Genomic DNA, 22607 nt, shown 5'->3' with positions numbered 1-22607 from the left:
CATGCTTCTTTTTTTTGGGCGGTTAACGTCACAGTACTGGCGAGTCTTGTGTGCAGGAAAAAGAGAAAACACCACAAGAAACAAAACACCACAACAATGACCGCTTGTTTGCTGGATGTTGCAAAAACCCACAGAAAATATTAATCCTATCAGCTGGACCATGCATGAAAAGTGCAACGTTTCCTGCTGCGTCACTTTTGAAAAGCCACAGTTGAGCACTCTGCATTGCTCGTGTTCGACTCAGCAATATAACACATTCAGGACCTTCTCTTCAGAGCAATGCAACACACTTTTCTCTCCCAGTGCTGTCAGGGACACAATGTCCTGTCCAGTCTCCATTGCATAGACCAAAAAGCCAAGACAAGATGTTCCTTATGGACACTACCTCAGTCATTCAAGATGAAAGTGTTAACTCATCCTCCAACTCATGTCTGACCACTCCTCACTTTGTCTCCACTCCTATTTTTAAATCAGATCTCTCCTTAGGTCACTGGTGACATGCCATTACTACAACTTAAGTACCCACAGACTTGAGGAAACTCTGATCTCTGTGACTCTCCTGCCAGGTGTAATGTGAAAAGCTTATCCTTGCCTTTACTGTCACCATGCATCTTGCCCTTGGTTGCCTTCTGTACTTTCTTCCTCCTCTGACCTCCGCCTCACTTCCTTGAGAAAGTTCCAGTCGGTGGCCTTCCTCTAGGGTGAGTGATTGCAGCTCCACGGGCAGAGTCAACCACATTGAATTACCTACAAGCCTCTCGGAGGACAAATGTGGAATGACTGAGGCATGTGACTGTTGTCATCTCTTGCCTCTTGTTCCTTCATTTCATCACCACTGACTTGACTGTCAAGGCCTATATGCTGTGACTATTTTCACCGTGTTACATCAAAACCGTTTTTGTGGAAATCACTCTCAAAATTGTTATAGCATAAACATTGCTCAGATTTATACATTTTAATGAAATAATCACTTTGAGTTGACATTTCCCCAGTGCAACATGACTTCAAGACCCACAGAACTGCTCCTCTTACATTTTCAGACAGACCAGCGGGGACTCTGATTGGTCACAGCTAAGCTTCAATGCTTCTGGGTAACAGAGTTTGTCATGCCCAACACCCAATGTGAAAATGTGGGATTGCGAGTACACTGCAAATCACAGCAGAGCCTAGTCGTGCTCATCGAGATGCCCTTGAAGCAGCGTGTTTATGCACATATGAGACACTGAGATCAATTTGAAAATTTATTTTCATATAAAAAGACACTATGAAAACATTAGAGGACTACTTTGTACAATCTTATGTATAAAAAGAACAAAAATGAGAGAAAAGGGAAGGGAGGGGTTTTCAGTAATAAATCAGCTGGATTGTTGGATGGTTGAAGCAGGCGATGAACACCTAAGCATCAAAAGGCTGAAGAGTGGAGGTGAGGTGAGTGAAGTAGGTTTTGGAGCTGGCCTCCGCCTTAGGTTGGACATTCATCCAAGGCTGTATTTCATATTCTAAGTTTGGCAGGATTCAAGCACACAAATGAAAAAGATGACTCAAACCGTCATGTGTTAGCATTCGCATCACATCAGAGTTAATCAAAGACAAGACGGCTGTACAATTGTGTGTAGATCCTTAGTCGTGGTCAAACATCTCATTCGCAATAAATCAGGCAGCATCTAACTTACCGTTCCTGAAGATGAAAACCAGCAAACTCCAGCCCTCATTGAGGTGAAACCTGTCACATTATTCAAAGTATGGAAAAGCTCATAACGGAAAAAAGGTAATTAACAAAATCTCATAGTGCTCTGTAATCACATTTCTTTCTTTCTTCAAATCCCATTTTTAAGTTACCATGGGAACAAGGCTTTGTAGAGAATTCATAGCATTGTCCTTAAAACAGTTTTATGTATACAAAAAACGTGTCTACATTTAAGTCTACTTCGTTTCCCCTGAGACTGATGTTTCCTCTGCTATAGACTAACGCCAGCTGAATGAGACTGTGTGAGGCCACTGCCTTTTCCATTTTGGACACTCTACACCTGGGTCCCGAGCGTCGTAGAAGGTCAGGTGAATGTGACCTTATAGCTCTGCATTCTGGGGGCCGAACCTATCTCGCTCCTCTGAGAGGGAGGGGAGCGTTATGTTTGTCTATCAGCTGATTAACTTGAAAGGGTAGGAGAGCCGCACTCTTGTCTCACCATCTGCGCCACGCCGCACTACTCCCACATTAGGGATCTTTAAACAGATGGTTTGAGGGCTGCATCGGAAAATGTCAGGACAAATCGCCATCCCCGGATAATTACAGTTTTGAGAGCTCCCCTTCTTAATCTGCATCTCTTCCTGCCTCAAGCTTCCTAAGTATATATGTTTGAATCTTTTTTTATCCTTGGCTACCATTGTCTCTTGCACTATTTTCTCCTTAAATTGTCCCTCATCTCTTTCTAATGACTAATGAGAGCAGCATTGAGCATAGACAGAAAAGTTATCGAACCATCTATTGAATGCATCCTGCACCCTGGCACTTTCTCTATGCCGGTGTGTGTGGGGGGGACGATGTGCTAATGTAGCAACAGCAGGAAACTGGTTGTCCTCTCGCAGCGACCGAAGTACGGATGTGGAATATCAAGCAGGAAGCCTCACCACTGGCTGATTTTTTGTGTGGCTGTTTTCTCTTCGCCTCGTCTGCCACCCTGTAGCCTCATAACCTCTGTGACTCTGTCTTTCTATCACACTCTCTTTCTGCAGCCGCTGTGCTCACAAGTGCAGGATTAAATGACAGGGACAGGTGTCCATGTGGATGAGAATTATACATCTTGCTTCACAGCTAACATTAAGATGTCATGCCTCTTGGTAGCACGATGCATGGCTGGCAGCAGGAGAAGAATAAAAAAATGGTAGACGAAAGTAAAGAAAGGCATTTGTCTTTAAATCAATGGAAGGGTTCTAGGGTAAGTGGAAACACCTACTAAGGTTGAGGGAAGCAAACAATAAACCCTCAGCAACAGGGGAAGAGCGAGTTAGCAGCTAAACGGATTGGCGGTTCACTAAGCGGCATGATGGTACGTCCATTTGGGCTGAAAGTGACTGATATATTCTATTTTCACTTTGGTGATGGTTGAAATGGATTCAGATGCTGCAATCTTTAAAAAGGCTTTTATCTCCAAGCACTGGGGAAAAAAGGGGATGCGAGAATCAGCATGACGATCGCCATCCTTCTAGGTTGGCTAACATGCGCCACACGTCACCCTCAGAAAGTAAGCTCACATATACAGTGTGTGTTCTCAATGTATTAAAGATTCACATGGGTTAATTCTCACAGGAAATGAAGGAAATAAAAAAGGCAGCAGAAATGAAACCAGTCTGAAAATAAATCAATTCTTCTTGAACAGTTGTTTCAATCATATTATTTTTTCATTTAAAAGTTTCAAACCATAGAGGAGGACATTTTTTTTTTTAACTAAACCATAGAAAATACAGAAAAAAGGGGAAACACATTGTTGACACAGAATGTGAGAGGAATGGATGGATGGGATTGTTGAACTGGAGCAGAGGATAGCACATATCAATGAGCACATCCCACATCCAATCCGAAATGATGAAAAGTAAAAAACTTAAATAAAAAAGGAAAGACTGAGAGATAGAATGCTTCTGTCATTCATTAGAAGGGAAAAGGAAATAAATGAAAGTAGGGTGCCTAGGGGGGGCTACCAGCGTGAGAAACCTCATTGAGATTGTTTTCCCTTGCTATAAAAAGAACTGAATGGTGCAGAAATATTCTTTTTCTTCCCCCCCCCACAAATCCTCAAACAATTGAAAGAGATTTTCTTTTTTCTCCAGAATAAAATCAAGACTTTTTTTCTCAGAAATACGTTTTTCATAGTTTTTTTTCAAGTTCATTTAAAAATCTTCTTCAGTACCCAGACATGTCGAGCCCCTGTTCTCTTTCTTCAATAGTCTTTGCGAAAATATAGGGTAGAACAGTCTTCTTTCCATGTCTGTCCACTGCAGCAGTAAACAAATACAGTAACGCATCCGAACAGAGCACATTGCAGGAGACGGGGGAGCAGTGTGTGTGAGATCTTTGCGAGAAATCATGTAGTTATGTATAGCTTTTCAGAAGTTCGAGAGTGCGTATTCAAGTGAGTGTGTTTCCGTGTGTGTGTTCACACTTCAGTCTGGAAGTCTCCCTCGGATGAGTCGGGCGTGTTAGCGGAGGAGGAGTCCCAGTTCTTATTGTGCAGCTCCATCCGGTCCTTCTGCTCCCCAGGCACGATGGACAGCTCCGGGGTCATGGTCTTGAAGCTGTCCCACGAGCACTGCTCCTCCGGGGTTGACTTGTCCTGATGGAGGAGGAGGACAAGGAAAAGGGCCATGTAAGGAAAATCAAGCTCCTTATTAAGGTGATAACGTGATAAAAGAAAAGGTCTTGTTTCATACAACCGGGGTCTTATTTGATGGTTTGGACACCATTTGTGTTATAATAACAGCGTTTTCATCGTTTTTGTGAAAGAAACACAAAAGTTAGAATCAAGGAAAATGGCTGAATAAATAAATAAATACCTGTTGTCTGTTTTCGACACCCATCATTCTACAACGTCACCTCCATGCAAGGCCAGATTAAAAACTAGCCAAATAGGACAACTTTCCAGGCGACTGATAATAACCTACATTTCCCAAAATGCAACTCGACCAGGCCAATTCGGTCAGATATGGGTGTGCTATGCTACTAGCAGCTAATGTAACCTCATTATATTAGATAATCTCTCATCGTTTTGCTTGATTACAAAATGTCTAACCGTGTGTTTTCTTGACACGTCAAACTTGTTGTTTACAACTTTCAGCAATTAAAATAAGGTGAATACAATGTTATAAACACAGGTAGAAATGATGGGCAACTCAATAAAAGAAAACCCAAGTTGTAATAAAATGAAGAGCCTATAGAAAACCATTGCCTTAGCCTTTCATGGCTATTATGCAGTTTGGAGATGAATAAATATGCACTCGCAGAAGCTATATTTGAACCTTCACCTTTCAAAGTACCAGCACACACACACACACATACACACAGAGTCCAACCAATCAGTGGCATTTCTTAGAAGAACACTGAAAAGCAGTGCCATACATACCTGTAATCCTAGGCTCCATTCTACCGTGCCTTTTTATCATCGAACTACCACTGAGATACCTGTCCTCCTTTATCTCCCACCTCTCCCAATCAGTGACTTCCAGACTACTGATATCATGAGACCTTCTGAGCCGGGCTCCGCATGTGTTCCGCAGAAGGGCCCACCACGCATGTAAAATACTTGTCGGGGGATTCATAATAAATCCTAATTGGAGGTAGCATTATGCTTCAGCTAAGGGGCATTATTCAAATCAGACTCGTTATCTCGCAGAGATAATGATTTTGCCGATACGAGCTGGGAAAGACATGAGGGATCTCTGGCCCACATGACTCTTGGTGGAGCGAGAGAAACATACAAAGACAGGAAACACAAGACAGATTACATGTGGGACAGGATGGACCCAGATGCAGCAGAGCTTCTGGACTACATGGAGCTGAATATTCACATTTAGAGGAGGGATATTCACAAAATGTGTGCTCTTTGTGCCTATCCATTCCAGAGAGCACTACTGTATGCTCTCCCACTACATCCTAGCAATACCATCAACTTCATCTCCTTTTCACAATCCCACCTGCTTACTATTATTGTTATTCTCTTTGAGCTATTCAAACTCTCAATCCCTGTCTAACTCTTCAACAGAGAGACAAACAAACCAGTCATTGATCTGCAGTAACACCCCCCGCCCCCCCCGTTGCAGTGTGATGATCGTCGCCAGAGCGCTAGAGGGCAATATCTGCCTGATTATCATTCTCCATGCGTCACAGCCTGACAGTTGGTGAAATGAATACAAAAGGAATAATCTGGGAGCCAATTTGCATGCTAAATGCTGGCGAAGGAACATTTTGTAATGCAGGAGTGTGAGTAATGCTGCAGTTAAGCCCAACTTTATCCCAGGGAGACCAGGCTAACGCGATTGTGCTGCTACTTCGTGTCTATCCATTCCCTTTCGCCATCTCTGCCTTGCCTCCATTCCCTCCTTGCCCCATCTCATCCCTCTCTTACTGCCTCTCTCTCTCGTCCAGAAACCCCTCTACTTACACTCGACGAGTTCTTTTCACCTCCGGCAGACGAAATGCTCCATCGCTTTTCCCTCTGTGGTGATGAAATGGGAGGGAGAAGACAAGGAGGGGGTGACGAGAGAGAGGCAGAAAGACGAAAAAGAAAGAGAAAAGAAGGGGAGGGGGGGGGATCACAGTCACTGACAACTCTGCCCTGAAACAAAAGCATTGTTCCCACACCTTCTGCAGGTGAACAGGCAGTTGTTGCTTCGTGCTTACACCTGGCCCCTTCTTTCTCTCCATCTCTCAATCCCCCCCCACTCTCTCACTACAACATATAACACACACAATATGCACGCATGGGCAGAAACCAGTGATCAAACACTCAGGTTTTTTTCACACATTTTCAAACTGTGTTGGAACAGCTGACTTTTATCGTCCTAACCTGTCAACGATTAGAGGACAACCTGACAAAGCAAGGGCAGAGAGACTGCAGGAAGGATTCCACATGCTACGCACCACAAATAGCGTCTGCAACTACTAGAAAAGGGATGAAAGAGACGAGGGTATGTGGGTGTGGAGTGATCTGATTCGAAAAACGTAACTGTGAATCTACTGTGCAGTGCTAGAGGCTTCGTGGCTCATGTTTTCTAAATAATGTTGAAAGAAGATAACGAATGTGGTTATTAGTGCAAGGAAGTGCTATCTACACTATCTGCATTATTGATTGGATACTGTATGTGTTAACACAACACATCAAATAGTTAAAGCTAGGCAATAAAGTGGACATTGCTGACTCTGTATGTTCGGCCTGAGGCTTAAAAACATAAACCTTGTTTCCCCTGCTGTAGCTCTGAGTTATCTATCGTTTTTTTGTTATGTTCCTGCCAGAAAACTGCAGCTTGGGGTGCTGTGATTTTGTTTGGGAGGTCTGGTTTTTTTTTTAACATGTGCAGTTGAGGTAACACAATTTCCTTGTTGGTTGCCCGGGGTGTGAGTTTATGATGAGTCCAGCAACACTAGTGCAACAAAGGAGAAGGACTATCTGGGCACAAATTGATTCCCTTGAGAAGCACCTACAACGTGGTTACTATTGGCTGATTTGACTGGAGCTTTTTGTGCCCTGCTGCAAAGCTTCCGCAGTGCACACATGTATGTTTATTTCTTAAATGTAAAAAGCAGCAGACATAATTGAGCTGTTTGTGAAAGTGTTTAAATGTGTTCGGGTGGTGGTGTGTAACATTGAAAAAAACAAACCCCTGCTGAAATTAAAAACATTTGAAGGCTGAAGCACATTGCCTTTGGATGGATTTAACTCCATATGTGAAGTGCTCATTAGCTCTGCCTATATGGAAAGCATTTATTAATTTGCATTATTATTATACAACAGATTAATTCTATAAGATCATATATTCTCAGTGGCATCAGTGGATGTAAATACTGCGAGTATTGAGTACATTTTACTCCTACTACATTAATCTGCTTTAGTTTTTAGTAACCCTAAAGAACACATCAAACATCAAAATGTAATATTATATTGGTAAAGATTAAACTGACAAATAGAGATGTATATCTTGAGATGAACTTATCGACTATATCTCTGCTTTTATTTGTCACTTTAATGACTCAACATGCAGCTTTTGTAAATGTCACACCACAGAAAAAGCCTCTCAAAAAGCCAAAGATGTCAGGCCTGGGAAACTAAATGAACATTGTGTGCCATTAGTTATAGGCTAAATGAATGTCTGACAGACTTTGTTTCTGGAAATGTTTCATCACCGTAATGAGTGCCTTTATATTTCTCATCAGCATTCAAAGAAACGAACGTGATTCAAATATTCAACCAGTAAAAATCAAAGTTTGTGCTTCATTAGTGTTTGTTATGGACCTGGCAACACAGGGTTTCATTCACCGATACTGTACCTGAACAACGGCACCATTTTAAAGGAAGAGGAATCAATGGTTGCTTTTTGAATTTTTAGGCACAGCAGGATACAATTAAGTGTATGTTGCAGTAACACACAAGTCAAATATCCAACGATTGCCAAAGGTGTGACAGTTAGAAATGTGAAATGTTCTGCCTGATCGCCCAACACTTGAGGTTACAGGCAACTTGGCAAGTGACAGGTTTTTTTCCGAGAGAAAAAACTACAAGCTACAAGCATGGCACAGCTACATGAAGGGGAGTTTGTTTAGGGATAGAACTCGCTAGAACAAGATGCTACAGCACAAACATCTAAAGCCATCTCAAGAAGCCTCCGCCACAGTGTTGGTGGATGAGGCCCACTCTCTGCCACTCAGAGTCCCCCTCATTTGGACCATGGAATGGAAATTGTGTCTAGATGTGGGTGAGCAATGTGTCGGGATGTTTTTGGGAGATGATGGGGGAGGACAGGTGGTTGTGGGTAAGTGGGTTAACTTTACCTTTGTTGACTTGGATGCCCATGGTTCTGTTGACTGTCTGGCTACATTCATACTGGGACATGAGAACAAGCATGCAACACAAGGCCCAGTCCGCCAACAAAGCACAAACAACGGGAAACAAAACAAAAAAACAGAAATGAATAAAATGTGGCAGTAAAGAAAGGACATACACTTAGTGTCACGTGACACAAACTAAAATCACATACACAAAGAAAAAGTAAAAGCAACATCAAACAATGCAAGAGCAGACTGAGTGGATACCAGAACATGACTGTAGTATTTCAGCTGTCAGTGGGCTTTGGGTCATTGAACCAGAACTGGGCTATTTCAAGGTTTGTATGTGTGTTACCACATATTATATTATCAAGATAATTATCCAAATTGCCTATTCAGTACCGGCATCATTTATTAGAGGGCACTAAATAGCTTAAATGGGCATAGCAGTCTTTAGGACCATTTACCCCTTAGCTGGGAAGGAATCTGTGTCACAAATAATAAGGCCCTTCAAATGAGCCAAATCAGGAGAATGTAGAGAAAATAAATTCCATTAGTGCAACGCATTGCAAACAAATGAGCAATCAGACACACAGGCTTGGTTTGCTGCTGTCTGGATCAGTGCGATGTAATCCAAGGCCAGTGCCTATAGTGAGAACATTTCCAGCTAGCTATTCGGCCCTTTTCACCTCCCTTTAATTGGCCCAAGGACACTAAATGAGCTAAATGAGTATTGTGCCTCTTGGTGCACGAAGCCAGTGTTAGGCTTGTTCCGCCTGGGCTAACAGGCCCCTCATTAGGAGCCACTGATAGAGCCAGTGTGCTAAAGTTACACTCCGCCAACCCTCAGTTTTCATGGGCAATTTGTGTGGAAGGATGAAAACAGTTGATGAGTTTATGCTCGGCACGGAGAAGGGGGCATGGACATAATTAAAAACAAGCTAATGAGAGGAATTAATTATTCAATTAATGCCTCAAACTTGCCACCGAGGGCTGAGTTTAGAGGGAGGAATGGGACAACGACAGAGACAGCAGGAAATAAAATGTCAATAGAAGGGAGAATGAGATATGGAGAGGGAGAAGAAGGGATGACTTGGTTTATTGCTGGGATGTGAAAGCCCTCTACAGTAGCTTAATGCTAGAAAATTGACTATCAAAACCTTCAGGGTTTGCAAGTGCAGGCAAATTGCCCTTACTGAATCAACAAAAATGTAGTCTTTGTCATTTGAAATGATACATCAGCATTCTACACGAGACATCCTCAAAGCGTACACTTTACCTTAGCTACAATCCCCTTCAGTTGCCTAACAACATGCTACACTATCAATAACAGCCACTCACGTTAACTGAGGAAGCATTGCGGACGTGTAATTAGCTAAAGCTTTGTTGTTTATTGATATCAGACAATACTACTACAGATTATTCAATTATTAATTAAATATTTCGTTTTGTTATTGCATTCATTTGTATAGTACTGGATCATGTCTGTATCATCTTTTGTTTCATTTGTATTTTCTTTGGTTTTACACGGGAAAGGATAATAGGAGCAACCTCTTAGACTATACCAGAATATATTTCCATATGTAGCCATATACACTTTAATTCCACCATATCATTCAAACACATGCCATTTCCATTGAATTGCAAATACATCTTTCATAATCGAAAATGTCCTCGCTGTCCTTACTCTGATCTAGCATGAGTGAATTCATAACAAAGTAGAGCACTTGTTTCTTTTGTCTTTTTCTCCATCCCACTGCGTTCCGCGCAACTTCTCACTGTCTATCTGGAGAGCGAAGCCAAGCACGCTTCATTAAATCAAGAACACAGCAGACGACGGGATGGTAATACATCCCATTTGAGAGCTAAAAAATGCATCAGCTAGGCCATCATGCAGAGCAAACTATCTTTTCCTCTCTCGCACACATCGTCCAACCCACACACAGAGAGGAACAGCACTGCATGCATATTTGCGTTATGACCTGCTGAACCCTGTGGAGAGGATAGAAAATGACAGGGTAACTCCACAGTGAAGGAGGCCAAGAAGCAGTTCTGGATATAAACATTAGCGCACACAGTATCGCTGTTACATACCGAGGTACAAAAACACTGCATTACTCTGGCTCTCAGTAACCCCACTGACTCCATTTGTCTACTCTCTCCATTACGAGACAGATAACGCAAAAGGACTCCATCACCCTGCGAGCCATATGGCCCCTGCCTGAGCATCCACTGCACTTTAAACAAAGGATTTGGATTTGTTTTCATCATTTGCATTAATGTGAAGTCCACTTTCTATCCACTTCAATAGGGCTACAAAACAAGTGTAACTCTGCAATATGGTTTTCTTATGAGTGCAGACACTTGTGCATCTATACCGAAACAATTGATTCAAGGTGAGTAGCTTTTTTTCTGATGTCAACAAAGGAAAATAATAGCAAACAATCTACAATCAATCCACATTAGATTGAAGTGACCTCTGTAACTTCGTAGCAACATTTCAGATTGTATAGCAGTTGCTATGTATCTTGCTGCATTACAAATGCACACCGATGTCTGAAACTGGCTGGAGAAACATATGTTTGTGTCACAGCCTGCAACTGACCTTTGTTAGCGATTGTTTATCAGTAAGACATTTTGCAGAGTAGATTTGAAAGGTCACGCATATTATTTTTCTAAAAACAGAATATGCAACAGAGAGCAACGTCTACATGTATCTACGGAGTAATGGAATAGCTACACGAGCAGCCTAATAGAAAAGACAGACAAGATGATTTCCAACATTGAGGTTAATGGCTAATGCATTCTCCTTCTTTCTTGACAAGTAGTTCCATCTCGTTTACATCTATACAGCATATCACATGCATCATCCTTAAAAGGCTCTATCTATAAGGCATTACCAGTTACTGAGCAATATAGAAGTAACAGTATGAGTATGGGTGGACAAGGACATTCAAGAGATTGAAGTGTGTGGATTTTATCTGTGATGCCACTTTAAGCCCACTGCCGTTGAACAGAAATACTGTAGGATAAGATAATAATTGTGTGTGGGGGACAATGTCTGATATCCACTCACCCCCTCAACAGAGATCTTACCTTTCCAGAGAAGTACATGAATCAGGTTCCTTCTGACCCCATAAGTCTTTGTGATATTTCTCCTATAGGCACCCACACAAAGTGCATCATGTTTGTCCCTTTTTAGTGCCAAGGAGCTAGTTTATGGAGTATCATGGTTTATGAGGTGATTATAAATCGGTTTTGGATGGGTCATTGTTTTTATGAACTCATTTATCACTTGGTTATAGTGTTTGGGTCATAAGGTTTAATTCTGGCACTGAAATGGGAACTATGAGTGAATGGATTGTCTCACCACACACAGGCGCTACAGGAATGGAAAAGCAACCCCAAACAGCAACAAAAAAAACCTCCCAAATATATTTTTATGATTTTGTTTTATCATGGTAGGTAAATCCAGTCCTGCATCAAACGACCTTACAAATCCATCTCTCTGGCTACTGATTCCAGAGTGTATATTTCAAAATGAATTTGTACAGGAGTTGATGCAGGAAGGGGAGCATTCATAATATGAATGCAGAAGCACAGGAGGTAAAAGCTTTGACGCACTGAACTGTTACACCACCACACCACTAGGGGACTATCTAATATTTAGGCTCATCAAACACAGTCACTTCACCATGAGACAGCGCTGACGGGTAGATGAGCACATAGATGTGAATTATAGTTTGACACTGTCTTTGTGACTGTATACATACACATAATTAAATATTGAAAATACTTTTCACTAAACATGTATTGAAGCATGTATTACTTTACTAGGTTTGAAGTACCTCACTCTAAATTGACTGTTCGTTTAACCCCAGCCTCCTACGCTAGTTGGGTAGCTTGATTAGCTAGTTTAAGCTGGGAGTCCCAGGCAATCTTTCTATACATTTGTCCTTGTACAGTTTGCCAATTATGATAAGGATACATGTTGGAATGATTATTGTACTGCAACCCTGTTTGACTGCTTAGCTTGCATACATATTTGTACAATATGTTTTCACTTCTAACGTTACAAGAGTAAAGGCTTTTAGGATGAGGACTAACCACTGTGTTTTGCAAACTTACTTCTTTACCAGATCATGTTGGCTTTGGCTGCTTGAAGGTAAACTATCCTGAGTCCTAAAAGGGGCACTGAACTGAACTGCTAATGTAAGCCTTAACTCTGCTATTGCAACTTGTAAACACAAACACTAAAGGTGTGCTCCTTGGCCTTAAGTGATGTTCAGTTACTGAAAGCTAGTTAGGCGGACATGCTTACAGAAACAGCTTGGAGCACATTAACACTTTTTTTTAATCCATATACTTTCCTAAAAGGCTACAAATACAGACACCATCTTCTTAAATGCTGAGGATTGCCCTAAGTTATGGGCTCAGAACAGTCTCATAATACACACGTGCACACAGAAGGATTCACACTTGTATTTCATGATCCGCAAAAGGTTTCACACTTGTGTTTCCGGATCCACACTTGTGTTTTTCAATGCACACACAAATGTGTTCCGTTTCATATACATGTAAATAAAATCCAAATACAGAAAAAAGTTTTACATGTGTATTTTTGATCCACACATATTTGTTTTCCGTTTCAAACCTCTGCACCTGCAAACACAACCCGCTTTCTGTGCACGGATCGCTGTGCATTCGTGTGTGGGTTTTTTGAGACTCCTCTGACGGTCAGCCGATTCGTACTTGTAATTTTTTCTATCTATAGCCAATCAGATGTCTCCTCAATTCTAAGCCAATCACATGAGCGCGCCCCACGAGGGTAGATTTCTTGCGTTCATGACGTAGCGCTTCATGTACGCATTTTGCGCAGTCCGGAGCTGACAGGTCCATGGAGCCTGCCTGCAGGCGCTAATCTCAGGACACCCTCCACTCTCAGTACAGCGCCACTTTCCGAACAGGAAATGCACGCAAATACAAGCCTTTATATTATTAAGGTACAGCGCCACTTTCCGAACCATTGATGAATGCTTGTGTACACACAAACGGCAGGCAAACCCGTTTTAAATGTGTGTTTCCTGTATGGCGAATACAGCTGCTTTATTTATGTCTGTATGAAGTTGTTGTGAGTGTGGAGGGAGCAGCTACAGGTTAGCTTAGCCTAATCGATCAGTGCACTACGAAGCCAGTGCTAGACAGTGAACGGGGAGGGGGGGGGGAGCCCCGCCGGTCATTATCGGCCGATATTCACTCTTAATAGTTTGATCGGTGCTCTCTATAAAGGCCGATCAGGAGAGCTGGATCTGATCGATATGGACATAAACGCGAGTGAAGTATAACCGGACGCAAGAGAGAGATCAGATCAGCTGCTGAGTCTGATGGAGACACGCAGCTCTGCATGATCACCTGAAGCTCCGCCCTTTGTTTAGCGAGCTGACCGCACTGCGCAAAATGCGTATATGAAGTGTCATGAACGGAATAAATCATACCCTCGTGGGGGCGCGCTCATGTGATTGGCTTAGAATGAAGGAGACATCTGATTGGCTATAGATAGAAACAATTACAAGTACGAATCGGGTGACCGTCAGGGGAGTCTCAAAAAACCCACACACGAATGCACAGCGATCCGTGCACAGAAAGCGGTTTGTGTGGATCAAAAATACATTTGTAAAACTTTTTTCTGTAATTGGATTTTATTTACATAAATATGAAACGGAACACATTTGTGTGTGCATTGAAAACACAAGTGTGAATCCGGAAACACAAGTGTGAATCCTTCTGTGTGCATGTGTGTATTATGAGACTGTTCTGAGCCCATACTAAGTAGCCAACAGCCCTATGTGGAAAGATCCAAACTCAACACCCCTGCTTATTAACAGTTGTTTAGCGAACAGTCAATTTAATACAGGTGTGTATATGTATGTGTGCATATATGTATATCAGTGTATGTATATGTGTATATGTCAATCAACAGGTAAAGCCGATTAATAATACTAATAATATCAATAATAATGCATACAAATTATAATTATTGCAGATTATAGATTAGAAATAAATCATTTAGGGACAAGGGGGTGAGATTAAATAAATTATACTTCTTCTCACTCCTTTTCGAACACTAGATGTGGCACTGTTTATGTTGCTAATGCTAATGCTGTTGTTGTAAATGTCATTTTTTGTTTTGATTTCTCTTACATGACTATGCACTGCAACATTTGTTTTGTTTTGTAATTATTTATTTTACTTGTTCGAAATAAATGTATCAATCAATCAAAATATAAAATGTATATTTTTGCAGCCCCTGACACACATATACAGCACATACAGTGGCAAACTATGACACATACAGTCACATGTAGCGCGTCAACTCAAGTCTTATTGTGAGTTAAGTGGGTTCTACTGCACAAGGTTTATGCTTGGTTTATTAGGTCTTACGTTGACTTTCTTTGTAAACGAGGGAGGCTCTTCGTACGAGCGATGGCTCTGTGTTGTGCCTTGGTGGTGGGGGAGGGGGGACCTGTGTTGAACGAACAGTCCAGGGTGGTTAGAAGGGGTTAAAGTTGTTTATGTTCGGGTTAAAATACTGTTTAGGCACTTTGAAGTAGAGAAAGGCTTGCAAAAGTCAGGGGGGGTTAATGAGTTTTTGAGGCGTCGTTGCCTGAGGTAGGTGACAGTAAATGGTTAGACAAGTAAGGCAGATGAAGTTCTTCCTTCTACTAGTTTTGTATTGACTTGAACTGGCTATCCTCCCATGTCACTACAGGTGAAAAGCTCAATATTGAGTGACTAAGTAAATTGGCCATACAAAGTTAAGGGTGAATATAAAATGTAAAAGTACTGTGGGAGTCCATCCGTGAGAAGATAGCATAGTGAAATGCAATTATGTTTGCAATTAAATCACAGCACTTGTCTAGTAAATGTTAAAATCACTGTCGGTGTTTGCTATATGGCATAGAAAGGAGGTTATTAAGGGTATTATGAAACAATTATATCATTACTCATGCGCTCTTAAACATGTGTGCTTCGAACACAGAAAGTGAAGCAAACTGATCTCAGACAAAAAACAGATGAACATACAAAAATAAAAAAAGATTCATACACACACAAACTCCAGCCTACAACCACGCACTAAGGGAAGCAGCCACACACGTACAGTAGGCACTCTGATATTTAAGTGTACGGACACGCACACCCACACACACTCCCTTCTCATCTCCATAATTACTGTATAGTCAGCATGTCCGTGTCCGGGGGTGACTCTCGAAGTGAGATGTTGACAACAGCGGAGCTGAACTCAAGCGTGGTCCTGTCAAAGGCCTGACACTGATAGCATTATCCATGTAATTATTCACAGTTAAGTGAACTGCCTACTTACTTTAAACATAATGGATTTGGATGAGTAAGCCATATCTATGCTCTCCTTTCATTTCACAGCGTATGGGACATCACAAACCCAGAGGAAATGTGCGTTTCAACTTGTCTTAATTACCTAAAATAAGGCCCATCTATTATTTGCTTGTGCTTTCATTTCTTTTACCATTGGACGTAATCTGAAAGCACACCTGCTCTCCTTCTGAGCCACATTAGCATTCTGCAGCGCAACTGGTAAGAACCACACACTAATATATGTCTCATGCCTGCTATTTTTCTTCTCTTCCACAAAGTCTTTAGCTTGGAATTAATGAATGGGGAGACGGCTAACGCTTCTGAAAGTCTTGATCAAGACGTTGAGCAAATGAGGAGTGAAGGAAAAGGCCGGGGGTCTGGCATTGGGAAATGGCAGCGTCTTTGCATATGTGTGTGTATGTGTACAGTATGTTGCTACGTGGCGTGGGGAATATGTGCGATTTAAGGCTGGCCTCTGTTGCTCTACTGGCGCTGTAAATAAGATGTGCCAGCATGGTGCCGATGCCAGGGACAAGTACACCTAACAAGGTTGGCCAACTCATCACGGCTCTACGCACTGAAGCTCCGCAGATGAAGGAAGTGTGAGCAGATGCGTGTGTCCTTACATTGTAATGCAACTGGCCCTCTGAAGGTCAGCAGGGATTCTTTCGTCTGCTGCTTATTAATGATTCAAGAATACTTCTGTGTCTTATGCGCACAGTTGCAAACCCAAGCACCCCACTGACGCACACACCCATCTCACACACCCCACATAGACACATTAAACATAGAGTAAACAGACAATGAATGCAAAAAACAAACGGATTAAACCAATGTGACAGACAAAAAAACTTGTGTGTGAAGGCACAATCGTGTTTATCAGCATTGCAATTTTGTGAGGTGGTTTGGAAAGAGTGAGAAATAGTTTCACAGGTCTTAAATTGCTACAATTGGATTTTTATTAAACAGCTTTGATTGATTTTCCCTCAGCTAACAGCTTAAGTTATCAACTGTTTTGACAGGTATTTAATAACCACAAGTGAGAACAAATTAGGTTCAGGTTATTTACAGCAGGTATAAAAATATATTTACCGTAAGTAAGCTGGAATAAATTGTGCCTCTAAAGTTGTATTGATGAGGTAGTTATTGCTCAATTCCCCAAGGGTGTCATAATAAGTACAACAGTGAATACAATAAACACTATTTACATTAGATGTTTTCTAAGGCAGCATTTTAGCTGGAAAATACTATGAATACAGCCACTTTCAAAAGTACTTCATGGTGGATAGGCTATGACCACTACTTTCTGTGAAGCATGCTACTGCAATTTAAATCTGAGCGGAAGTCAGAATTTGATATAATTTGTTTAAATTATTTAGTGTTAAAGGGGTTGGGTTTTAGGGTTGTGAAAAAGTGCGGAAGGGGTGGATATGCATTGATACAGCGGGGTCCGTCCCGCTTTGGGCAATGGTCTTACCTTGAATGTGGACATGGCTGGGTCCCTGCTATACCTGTCTATGGTGTGGAACTTGGACGAGTGGTTGAGCTCATGGTACAGCTCAGAATGTCTTTTGCGAGTGTGCATCACTTTCTGGAAGGGAAGAGAGGAAGGGACAGCAAAAATGAACCAAAAACAGGAACAAAAAAAGCAAAAAGAAGAGGGGGGGCCATATAGGGGCAGGCAGGGGAAGGGAAAATGGGTAAAATGCTGAGGGACTGCAGTGACGCCAGCCGTGAAAAGGGGGTTAGAAGAACACCGACAGATCGATCGATTGTTGGCTCATGCTCATACATCATCCACTTCCCCAGTCTTTAAGAATTTGGCAACTGGGAGAGCTGCAGAGGAGTCTTTAAAGTGAACATTCTGTGAAAATGACTGACAGAAATGCCATTGCTCAAGACTGGGCTCTGCTAGCTGGCAGTCCTGTTAAATCAGGATTTTGTCCATCTCATTAAATGTCTAAAGGAAGGGCTGATATTTAACTCTCGCCCTATTGAGATGATATTTGACAAAACTGCCATCCCTAAGTTCTGAATATGTCTGTCTGGAAGGAAAATAAATCCAGATCTATAAACCTCTGACAGCAAACTACATTTGTCAGTGCCACTACTGTTGTCCCTCAGTGCTAATGGGCAGTGCTATAGCGGCTCGGCAGTAGCTAATCGTCAAAGCAGCTTGCAAGGTTAAAAGTGACACAGGGGCAAAGTGCCAGCACTAACACCCGCACACTTACCAGCCAGGACTCGCGCTGAGCAATGGCTCCAATGACTCCAGAGTGGGCATTCTCATCTCTGCTCAGCTAAGAAGGTGCTACTAGTTCCTTGCTCCTTTTATGTGTTTATTTTTCCTTTTCTGAGACACATTATCAAAGGTTTTTATTTATGTCCAATAAAACCTGTAACCCTATTTGACTACTGTACAATTAAAAGGGAGGTTACGGAATGTTAAGCAGCAAATAACCTGATGAATTGGCTAATGTATCTAGATATGCTAACATCGGCTAAAGTTAACGTTTGTTTGCTAACATTAGCATAATTAGCTAACACAAGCTAATGTTAGCCAACTCATTATTTAGTAACTATATGTTACCAAGCTGAAACAAGTTACAGTTATAGCTACTGAAATATTAAGGTTGTTTGGTTGAAGTTAGACTTATTGGTAGAGTTTATGTGGCTCTTTAAAACTAATGAATGCTTGCTATTGTGAGCGTTTACTGTCCATATACATATTGTAGTTTATATAAAGTAACATTTTTACGTTCTAAAGTCATGGGAAAACGCCATTTGAAAAAAAATAAGACATGGATGAAAATGGGATTACCTTCCATTAAATCATGGAAGTTTACACTTTGCTATATTAGTGGTACTTCTACGTCAACCTCTTTCTCAAGTCAACAGTCTATTGATGAGAATAGAGTTGATCTTCTTCTAAATTCATGCAGCGGCCAGAAATGACTCCATTACATTTTCTGGACGAGTAAAACAGTCAGCCAAAGTCACTGTTAGTAGCTTGTGACCACGCATACCCTCTAACCTAGATGCAGATATATCTCCATGGTGGAAAGTGAATGTCCAGTCTTTGCAACAGTCTATTGAACAGAACTGAATTCCCGCAAAAAAGGGCAATGAAAAGGAAATTATTTTGTTGCAATGTGATGCTGGCTATAGACTGGAGATTCACAAGACACCCAGGTGTTTCTAACACAAACATACTCACAGTGCCAAACCATGTTGTTCCAAGAGAAAACCGTCAAACCAGCCAAACAACTACAGCCATAAACGTGTTGACCCATAACTGAATCACTTGTATTCATTCAGACACATAAAGCACTCCACTTTGCTGTTTCTTTAACCAGGACCCCCAAAATGACTATTGTTTGATTTGATTGTACATGTAATTATTATAATGATTATTTTCTCTTTTATTTGATTCATACATTGACAGCCTCTAAATAGGTAGAGATTGAAGGCCATTGTTGGAGAAACAGCATACTATATCTAAAGTAGATCTAGAACAGTCCATAGTCCTAAAAGCAAGCGAGACACAGGTGTGAAGGGAGGGATTTAGCAGTGCTTTTTGCTCCTCTATGCGTTACTCAAGTCCTGGCAGAAGCACAAGAAAGCAGACAGGCTGATGACAGTGGGTTGAGGTCTGTGATCTTACCTCAAAATCCAGCTCAGAGTACCGTACTCTTTTCCTCTGGAAGAGGAGGGGTGGGGGCAGGGGGAGAGAAGAAAGCATCAATGACCAACCCCTCCACCACTATTGAACTTAAGACCTCTCTATCTCAATGCATCTGTGGAACTCTAAGTGCCATTGTTCAGTCACGAGAAGAAAGCTAATATGCATTGGCTGCCAAACACGACACATACACCCTTACAAATGTCAAGGCAAAATACTAATTATTCAGTCTATTTGAACGTAATGAGATTAGTGAAGTGGAATAACCCAGAATTAGAATGAAACAATAATTCCTTGGCTCACAATCTTTACAAACCCAGCATAAATAAATCACCTCCTTTGCAATTTTTTTTTAGACATGTTGATAAGAAGAGCTGCCACAAACATATGAAGAATGGTTTTCTTGCTCTAATCTTGTTTGGACCCCACCACTCTCCTCTTAAGTGCTTCGGCAGCTATAGCGATTGGCACACAAGCTGTGAATTGAACAGCTGCAGACATTTCCAACTCATCTGGCCCTGGCATTGCATCGCATTCCATCCCTGACTTCCTATTTGGCTCTCGCCGACTGCTACATTTGCATTTGGCAACGAGAGGAGCTGCTCTCCACAGTTTGTTAAAAGCTGATTGCTGATCTAATGCTATGGCAGCCAAGTTTTAAAAGGTAAACATATGCAAACAGATAGAGAGGTTAAGTTTTTCTCTTGAGGCATCCTATTCACTTTACTACTCATATTACACACTGAATTGCGGTTCTCCTACAGATACATCCTTACCTTGCTTGGACAGAGAAATTCCGTGATTGAGTTTGCTTTGTAATATGGTAGACATGCAACATGCATATACATGTATAGTATATTGCATGTTTTGGTGGGCACACACATAAAGCAGTCATTAACTCACTCATACAAAATTCAAGAGGAATCCCCCGACAATTTGCTATACAATGAAATGATGGTCCTATAGCCAATAGCACACTGTACTTAATGCAGTGGATCATATGATAACTTGTCCTCTACAGCTAACATTTAGTTGTAAGGAGATACAAATGTATCTTTGAATACTCCCTCCACTGGTTTGTATAGTTTGATAATAAACTAATATGCCCTGTGAACATTTCGTAAGCATTGACAACATAAGAGTTTAAATTTACAATCCTCTAACTGAAAATTGACAGTGATATGAACACAGAGTGCATTTGCGTGATCCCTCCACCGTGTTTGAATTGGGGAATAAAGTGCTGCTGTGATTTAATCTTGAGAGGCACGCTCTGATATCCATCTCCAAATCAAGCATATTCAAACAGGGTGAAATTGTAGCAGTAAATTACATCCCGCAGGTTTCTCTGCAGATTCATTTTTTGTATTTCTTGGTATTCATGAGTGTTCTCGTAGCTCTTCTGATTTTTTATACGTTTTAATGACACATCCTTAACGTCCTCAGCCCTAAGTGAAGCATCTGCACTTTTTCGGTGAAAGTGTCGCTTCCATCTCTTTAATCAACATTGCAAGATGCCATTTGGGGAAAGATGCAAAGTGTGTGTTTGTGTGTATGTGTCTATGTATGCTTGTGTCAGTGTGTGCGTCAGCGTGTGTGTGTACAATTAAAGTGGGCTGAAACATTCACCAGGGGTATTTCCTCTGATCCTGTCTGTCTCAGTCCATCCGCTGTACCACCTTGTACAGTTAGGAGGGGGTGACACACACACACACACACACACACACACACACACACACACACACACACACACACACACACACACACACACACACACACACACACACACACACACACACACACACACACACACACACACACACACACACACACACACACACACACACACACACACACACACTCCAACGCTGATTGCCTCAGTCGGCAGCAATGAATACTACTCAGCTGAAAAAAGCAAACGTCATAGCACTAAAATCTTTCTTTAACTAAGTGACTTTGCATTTGATGTAAATGGTTTTATTTGGATTTTACTGTTAAAATGTTTCAAAAAGTGTTTTCAATCCTTGCATTTACAGGATTACAGGTCCAACTAAGGAGTACTACAGAGGACGTTCCTCCCCTTTGTCATTCTACCACCACAACTTCACATACATAGCCACACACCACCGCCACTGCATCCATAACCGTAAACATCAACTGTGTGCTCAAGTGAAAGGTGAACATAGTGGCACCAACACTTGGAACCTCTCCTTCCCTCACCCCTCAACCTCTCACCCACCTCCAAGGATCCTGCTGAGTGGCTGCTGTTGGCATTGGTGCTGCCCAAGTTGCGTGGCAGGGTCCTGGTTCTCTCCACTGTGGATCCCCCTGTCAGAATTTGTCTGACCGACGGCCTCTGGCCCTGCTTCAGCTGGAGCGAATGCCCATGGGAGTGCATGTGTCCTCCGTGGGAGTGTACAAGACCACCCGGAGCCATCATGTGGGCGTGCCCGTGGGGCATGGTTTTGATCGTCCCATAGGAGCGGTTGAGGTTCATGGCGATGTTCATGTCACCTACGCTTGACGGCACAAAATCCGCCGGGTACGCCTCACTCTCAGCTGGGTGGAGGGTCAGGGGTGAGGGAGGCGGGGGGAAGGGAGGATCCTCCACTGCGATGTTGAGGGGCTTGTCCTCGCCCCCCAGACCCAGGCCTCCTCCTTGAGAGCAGGGAGCTGGAGGTTTGAGACTAACCGTCCTACGAGGTAAGACCATGTAATCTCCCTCCCCACTTCCTCCATTTACTCCGCTCCCACATCCACTGCCTCCACTACAGGCACTTCCATCCTGGGAGGTGTTGGAGGAGGGGGGCGGTCGAGCCCACCCTAGGCCACTCTCGGTGCACAGGTAGATTGGAGCGCCGCTACGTTGCTGCCCATGCTGTCTCTGCTGATCGAGGTTCACGTCCTTCTTTAGGGGCGTCTCACTCAGCTCATTCAGGCCGCTCAGGGTTGGAACCTTGTGGAACAAAAACGTTTTAGTATTCCTAATAAAGTTATTTTCAATCA

General features: G+C 42.1%; 1 protein-coding gene across 23 annotated transcripts in view; it reads right to left on the bottom strand.

The window, feature by feature from the left end:
- Window positions 1-2126: 2126 nt before the first annotated feature.
- Window positions 2127-22607, bottom strand: part of adgrb2 (adhesion G protein-coupled receptor B2) — a 215074-nt gene continuing 194593 nt past the window's right edge. For 14 of the 23 annotated variants that reach the window (XM_034236716.1, XM_034236718.1, XM_034236736.1 and 11 more), the window contains 5 exons: window positions 21841-22557; window positions 19587-19622; window positions 17400-17513; window positions 6153-6206; window positions 2127-4328 (listed from right to left, as the gene is read on the bottom strand). In XM_034236716.1, the coding sequence (XP_034092607.1) occupies window positions 4152-4328; window positions 6153-6206; window positions 17400-17513; window positions 19587-19622; window positions 21841-22557 (1098 nt within the window). In that variant the 3' untranslated portion in view covers window positions 2127-4151. Of the gene's footprint in view, window positions 4329-6152; window positions 8589-17399; window positions 17514-19586; window positions 19623-21840; window positions 22558-22607 lie in introns of all 23 variants that reach the window. The other 9 variants (XM_034236727.1, XR_004571081.1, XM_034236722.1 and 6 more) reach the window with 9 other exon arrangements.

The sequence above is a fragment of the Gymnodraco acuticeps genome, unplaced genomic scaffold (genome assembly GCF_902827175.1).
Source record: "Gymnodraco acuticeps unplaced genomic scaffold, fGymAcu1.1, whole genome shotgun sequence".
Lineage (NCBI taxonomy): Eukaryota > Metazoa > Chordata > Actinopteri > Perciformes > Bathydraconidae > Gymnodraco > Gymnodraco acuticeps.
This window is presented reverse-complemented; position numbering and strand designations above follow the sequence as displayed.